The sequence below is a fragment of the Vigna umbellata genome, chromosome 3, assembly GCF_029865625.1.
Source record: "Vigna umbellata cultivar VRB3 chromosome 3, Vumbellata_1.0, whole genome shotgun sequence".
Lineage (NCBI taxonomy): Eukaryota > Viridiplantae > Streptophyta > Magnoliopsida > Fabales > Fabaceae > Vigna > Vigna umbellata.
This window is the reverse complement of record NC_142167.1, coordinates 21,080,616-21,088,188: the sequence shown is the minus strand read 5'-3', so window position 1 is coordinate 21,088,188 and position 7,573 is coordinate 21,080,616. Positions and strand designations below refer to the sequence as shown.

The 7,573-nt window shown below is 33.7% G+C and overlaps 1 protein-coding gene across 1 annotated transcript; it reads right to left on the bottom strand.

The window, feature by feature from the left end:
- Positions 1 to 510: 510 nt before the first annotated feature.
- Positions 511 to 3,665, bottom strand: LOC148201892 (serine carboxypeptidase-like 35). Its single transcript, XM_088109495.1, has 10 exons — positions 3,504 to 3,665; positions 3,241 to 3,432; positions 3,016 to 3,120; positions 2,738 to 2,926; positions 2,575 to 2,654; positions 2,189 to 2,470; positions 1,947 to 2,086; positions 1,767 to 1,859; positions 1,078 to 1,345; positions 511 to 552 (listed from the first exon to the last, which is right to left on the bottom strand). The coding sequence occupies exons 1-10, from the start codon at positions 3,577 to 3,579 to the stop codon at positions 511 to 513; spliced, it is 1,467 nt and encodes a 488-aa protein (XP_087965621.1). The 5' UTR covers positions 3,580 to 3,665.
- Between the last annotated feature and the right edge of the window lie 3,908 nt (positions 3,666 to 7,573).

The window sequence follows — 7,573 nt, the reverse complement described above, 5'->3', positions numbered from 1 at the left end:
TTGTAGAAACTTAAAATTAATACTTGGTAGATCATAATTAAAATTCATTTACTTCATAATTATTCAAACTCCTATAAATTATTTGTTATTATTGTAATAAAACTACTATTTAAAGCATGCATTTTATTTATTTTTTCACGAAAATTCATTGACATGTACAAACAAAAAAGGTTCCTTTACTAACACATACACCCTGTTTAGAAATGCATCATTAATTAATTAATGAAAACATTTAATTAATTAATGAAAACATTAAATAATTAATTAATGAAAACATTTAACTATAATTAATGAAAACATTTAATTAATTAATGAAAAATTTAATTAATTAATGAAAACATTAATTAATTATTTAATGATGGCTGCCAAACCACTGCCAAATTAATTGTTATAAAAGATGAATCCAGTAAAACTGTGAAATGTGGAAAGGCTGATATTTTGAAAGATGAATCACTTTTTTCATGGTTTTCTAAATGCATGATACTTAATTTTTCTTTAGTATTTTCGAAATTAATGCTTTTGAATTTGCATGATGAGACCCAAAGCAAGAGCCTGTAATTAAATTTCTGCAATAACATTAATATTTAATTATTTAACTCAAAACATTAAAACGAATCTTGTTTTAAAAAATTGCTTCTGAAATGTCGAAAACTCACTACAAAAAATTAGTTTAAACAGCGTGTAATTGTTTAATTATTCACGTTTATCATAAAAAAAATAAGAGTTTAATTAATTGTCTTAAAGTTATTGACATTTTATCATTTATTTGTAAGTTACGATTTTTAAATTATTAAACTTTCAATCCACACATTTCAAACTCAATTTTTAAATCATTAAAACTTCAAATTTAATAAACTAACCATTTAAAAATTCGATTTTTTTTTCTTTCGTAAAATAATTCTCCTTTCCCTTTCATATTCTTGTTTCATTTCATATATGTATATATATTTTAATTATAGCAGTAACTATTGATTATTAACTTTCTAATAATAGACTGAGACATGTAAAAAACATATATATTCTGTAAAATGACAATTTCTCTTGGATGTGAATAAATGTAAAAAGATGACAATTTACATGGAACGAATCAGAAGGTAGAAGAAGGAAGCGATTGACAGAAAGGAAATGGTAGAAGAGAGAAAGAGCTTCTCGTGGTTTATAAATCGGAGCTTGATGACCAGCACCTCTAATGGAGGCAAAAGTGAGACCACCCTCGTACTCCTCTACCCATCCTCCAACTTCTCTTCCTTCAAACCAAGCTCTCCATTCTCTTGTCACATTCACTTTCAGCTCTTCCAAACTGTATCTCGTTGATAACCATGGAACTCTACCATCACTGTCTCCACTGCATTTATTTATATCTATGTTAAAATATCTGATAGAGATCTTTTACATTACCCATCGTCATCATACATTACCGATCGTCCTTACGATCGTCACACTGATTGGCTCTACTCGGACGATCGGCTGTATGATTGAGATCTTTTACATTACCGATTGTCTTACCGATCGTCACCACTAATCGGCTCTACTCTCGGACGATCGGTACCGATCGACAGTCTGTTGACTTCTCGCTACTGTCTGTCTTTCACTGCCGATCGTCTCTACTCTCGACGATCAGTCGTACCGATCGACAGGTTCAGTTGTCTTCTCACTACCGATCGTCCTAAAGTAGAGACGATCGGTAATGTAAAAGATCTCTATCAATATCATCGTCAAACTTCTTCAAATATACTATATATGCAAGTAATTATAAGTATATATACCTGTACATCCAAATGCGTAAACCAGCATGTAGTAGTTTCTGAATCACTGGAAGAACTGTGCTTGGCGAATCATTCCATTTTTTAATTTTAGTGCTTCATCACAAAATAAATATTACTGTGTTAATTTAATCAGTTAAAAATAAACAGTTAAATACATATATTATACATGAAAATCAGTACCTGCATATCGTGTAGGGATCAAACATGTCAGGGAGGTATGCATGAATGGCCTTCTGGACATCCTTCCTGTTGAAATACTTCTCCACGTCGTTAGCTTTACATGGATCGTAAGCCATTGTCGGAATCATATTCCGGAGGTCCTAAAATGCATCACAAAATAATTTATTTTTTTCCATTATTTAATACAGGTGTATTATTAATTAACAAAATAGTGAGTTTTAAATCAGACAAATTATACTTACAAATTCTGAGACAGCATACGGGATACCATCAAACATACTTGAAACTGGTCTTTCATAGTCCAACAGACAGACAGGAGAGTAAATACTAAATACATCTATGTCAGAATAGGCCTTTACGAATTTGGCCACGATCCAACTACATTCCTTTGTATTGTTTTTTGTCATGAAATCACATTTCTCTCTTATGCCATCATATACTTGCTTTGAAATTATGGCATGATAGAAAGCAAAATCAAATATGCCTTTCAAGTCTGTCACATCGTTAATCACAGGGTTTCCCATCTGTATTTTATGTCGCACCAAATTCATCGTTAAATTTAATGAAAAAGGTATTTCATTTTTTGAGTATATCAGTTTAAACCGTACAACATTGTTTCGTAAATTACCATGAATCCCTTAAGATTTATGTAAGGGCCATTTTTGTTCCCTTCATGTATAACCTCAGCCAACTGTGGAGCATAATGTCCTGTTATTTCAAACACATGTAAAAGATTTCTTCAATAAAAGTAGTTAGTAAATTATTGATTAAATATAGATATCAGAAAGTACCTCCATAGCTCTCTCCTACGATATAAAATTCATGGGATTTGAATCTTGGAAATCTCTTAAACCAACCAAGCAAGAAGGCATAGTTATCAAGAGCAACCACTTGATCACCGAGCTTGCTTAAGTCATCGGAATTATTAGTGTAAGAAAAACCCACACTAATCGGTGATTCCAAGAATATGATATTGGCAACTGTAAAATTGAAACAACAGAGTCCAAAACAATCAGTTAAGCAAATAAATATTTAAAATTTAAAACAATCGTAAAATAATTTTGTATACCTCTGTTCCAGGAGAATTTGTTGAAGGTAATACGCTGATGGTCGTCTACACGAAATGGACCAATCTCTTGTGCTGCTCCAAAAGCAACAGACGAACAACCAGGTCCTACAAAAAGATTAATTTATCATTAACGATAAGTTTTGCTCTTAACAAGAAACACACTAAAATATTAAGATAAAAGAAATTGTATAACTTAAAATGAATGAAAGATTGGTCAAGACATACCTCCAGTTAGCCAAAGCACGAGAGGTTTATGCGATGAAGCCTCTTGAGCTTCGAAGAACCAGTAAAATAGTGCTTTCTTTTCTTCTCGTCTTAACTTCACGTAACCAGCATAGTGATTGAAGTTTACTACTGGTTGTCCAGGTAAATCTGTCACTTTATCGTCCTCCATTCGTCTCTCACCGGCTGAATACGCTGTTAAGGAGGAAGACGACTAGTAAGATTTTAAAAGTTATAAGAGATAAGAGATGAAGACGAAGCATCACCTTGCTCGAAAACAGAGAATTGAGCTGAAAAAATAGTCCCAGACAAAACAGCAATATAGAACCACAAAAAAGCCATTACAGAGTTGTGTGAGATGGAAAGGGACAACTTAGAGTTTTCGTTGTAAAAATGGAATAGATCTCTGTGCGTTGTTTAGGTTTTTGGCATAAAGTACCTTTCAATTTTAGCAAACTGAGACAAAAAGAACACAAAACTTTATTAAAATAATGACCTCACTTTATTATTATTATTATTAATTAATAACAGTAATGATAATAATATTAATAATGAAAAAATTATTATAATAATATTAATAAAAAAAATCCGAATTTTTCTCTTTTGTATGATTTTATTTTTCTTAATCAAATTAAATAGTAAAAGTTAAACACAAACATAGTTATTCCAGAATCTCTTCCTAAAAACTACGAATGAGAGAATGCGGTAATGGCAGTAAGGTGAGCCCACACCGAGCAAAGTGAATTCTTCTTTCGTTGGTACTTAAATAAAAATAGAAAAAGGAAATAAAGCAACTTTTTACTTTGTTTACCACAAAACTGGTAACATATACTTTCAGAGCACCATTGCATAATTACACGATTTTTCTGTTCGGTCAAAAATTACCACATTTTCATAAAATAATTCACTTTAAAAAGCCATAAAACTGGTAACATAAAACTGCATTTCATAAACCTCACTTGTTCAACTTCTTCCGTGACTCACAACACTACACTGCAATGTCTCTTTTTTGGTTGAGCTTCTGTTTTGCTGGGATCCTTTTCTCAGCTGAACTTTGTGTTTCCCAACAAGGTGATTCTTCTTCTTCTTCTTCTCTTCTCTCTTTTGTCATTCTTCTTCTTCTTCTCTCTTTCAGAATGTTAGTAAAAGACGAGCCTTTTCATTTCCTACAGAATCAGTAAGAGTGGAGAGTGATCCACCGCCAGATTGCAATGGATTGAAATGCAGTTTTGGAACTCAGTTTTGTACAATATGCTGCAATGGACAAGGATCTAAACAGGGTGTATGTGTCAGGAAAGGAACCTTTTTTGTTTGTCATTGTCAATGAATTTTCGTCAAAAAATAAATAAAATGCATCCTTTAAATACTAGTTTTATTACAATAACAAAGGTTTGAATAATCAGGCTTTGATGGCTAGTACCATGCAAGTCATATAAGTTGACACAGTTGAACTCGGGTTCAGTTCTAACAGTCTTAATTATTTTACCAAACTGATTCTTAATCTTAACAATAAAATTTTGTAATAAGCCTCTAGTTTGGCCCATATTGTTCATAAAAAATATCCATGTAGGTCGACTATAATCATCAACAATAGTAAGAAAATATTTATGTCCATGAATAGAAGAAACAAAAAGAGGACCCCATATATCACAGTGAATCATTTCAAAACATTCCGCAGATAAGGAATTACTTATAGGAAAAGGCGATTTATGTTGCTTAGCATAGTGGCAAACATCACAAACAGTATTAGCATTCATTTGTACATAGGGAAAATGTTCACAAATCTGTTTGACAACCTTGTGTCCAGGATGGCCTAATCTATAGTGCCATAGATTTACATCAATATGTTTGTAGGTAGTAGAGACCCTTGTAAGAGTTAGCACACCCAATCATCTTCAATGTAGAGTTCTCCCTTATCTAGCAAACATCAGAAGAAAAAATTAGGCTACAATTCAAGTCTCTTATAAGACTTTGAACATAGATTAAATTGAAAGAGAAATCAGGGATATAAAGCACATTAAAAATCACAAAGTCTCTAGAAAATTGAATAGTTCCTGCATGTTTGGCAGTAATAACAGAGTTATTAGGCAATTTAACAGTAATGGGCTTAATCTTATAGAAGGTGACAAAATTCCCTTTCTCATGGGTCACATGATCAGTGGCCCCAGTGTCAATAATCCAAGAAAGAGTACCTGGTTTGTCCTCCTTGTCATTCCTCTGCATCTGATTGATCTTATGTGTAGGCTCATCAGCTTTCTCAATCATTTTGAGAAGTTTTTCAATTTGCTCTGAGGTGAGTTTGTTGAAAGTAGTGCTGGTGTCTCCCTGATGGGTATTTTCTGGTCCAGAACTGCCTTGGCAGACATTAGTAGAGTTTCAGTCACTTCTTTTCTCTTGATTGCTATCATTCTTTTTGTACCAAGGTGGAAAATCGTGCTTGGAGTAGCACTCATCCACAATGTGATTCATCTTGTTGCAGTAAGAACACTGTTTTCCATAATTAGGATTCTTTCCTCTGCCTCTTCCCAGACCATGTGACCCAACACCACGACCTTGATTTTTCCAGGTCTGGTCTGCTTTCCAATTGTTGTTCCTGTTAGCAACATTGGCTAGGACTCTACTGGTTTCAGTAGAGTGATTATGGCTTGCAGTGCCAGATTCAGACCTTTCTTGTCTCTCTTGTTGCATAACGAGAGAGAAAACACGATTGATGTTTGACAGGGGTTCCATCAATAGAATCTGGGTCAGGACAGTATTATAGGTGTCATTTAACCCTTTTAAAAAGCATATAACATGCTCTACTTCTCTGTATTTCAGAGAAGTTCTTGAGAGTTCACAGCTGCAAGGGATTTCACAGGTACAGTTGGGTATGGGCCTAAGAGATTCCAATTCTTCCCAGAGGATTTTTAAGTCAGTAAAGAATTGATTAACAGTTCTTTCCCCTTGTTTGATTGAATGAATGTCTTGGAGAAGGTCAGAGATTTTAAAATAGTCACCTTTAGAAAATCTCTCCTTTAGCTCATCCCACAATTCTTTGGCTTCTTCAACATATATTACACTTTTTGCAATTTCTAGAGAAAGTGTTTTTATAATCCATGAGTACCATCATGTTGCATCTTTCCCATGCATCAAACAAAGCTTCATTTTTCTTGGGTTTCTTGATAGACCCATCAATAAAGTTGATCTTGTTTTTGGATAGGAGTGCTCTTCTCATGCTTCTGCTCCAATAAGAGTAATTAGTCTCACCCAGGACTTGAGAGATGAGGGTTAATTCTGGATTCTCCCCAGGGTGTAAGTAGAAAGGGCTGGCGAGGTTGGTAGACTGGTCTGTGATATCCATGGTAGAAGGAAGCAAGAATCATCAAAGAACAGAACCTGGGCAGCGGAAGTAAAGTGGGTATGGTTTATGCTCTTTATACCATAAAGAAAACTTGCCGCACTGAAAAGAATAGGCCCAATGGCCTTTAATCCAAAACGCAGCCTTTGAACCCAAAACACGAAACTTAACTTTCACTATAAGCCTCCTTTAGATCAGATGGTAAGTGGGTGATAAGACAGAAAGGCTCGAGTGAGAGAAAAGAAAAGTTCGAGGGCTTCCATGGAGATCCTGCGTCGGAGCAAAAGGTTGTCTTCACCGGAGATGAAAGAGGAAAGAAAACCGAAGAGAAGGAGAAGAAAAGAACGGTTAAGAGGTTAGTGAAAGAGTTCCTGATTTGCTTTAGAGAAAATGTATATCTGATATTATTGCTTGAATGTGTGTAAAAATTACAACAGTTTGTGAATGGAAAAACTCTATTTATAGAGTTCCAAAGAGAAAGGGATAAAAACAGAAACTGGAATAAAAACATAAACTAGCCTACAAAAAAATAACACGATTACTGTTTTTGGACAATAATCCACCGAATCAATAATTTTTAATATCATAGGTTGGGGTCTTCCACAAATAATTCTGATTACTTAAACAAGCTCGATGATCAAGTGATTTTCTTGATAAATATACTAAAAAAACAAAATACATTTTTGCATGAGATGGAAAATCATAGAAGGTTTCGTGAAAACAAATTGCATTGGCAAGAATTTGTAAAATTAAGCTGATAGAAATGGTTGGATAGTACAAAATTAATTGAAGTACTACATGATGAATGTAAAGCCTAATATGGAAATGTTCCTCTTTTGATGTATTAGTTTTTTGGTGTGCCCCAGTTCATATTGTCTTTGAATTGTGCTTTTTGAAATTGAAAAAAGCTAGCTAGAATAGGAAAGCACAAAAAGCCTGGAAGCAAAGGTTGAAGACAAAGCTTTTACCAGAAAAGGCAATGTTTGATTCCAAATTTAT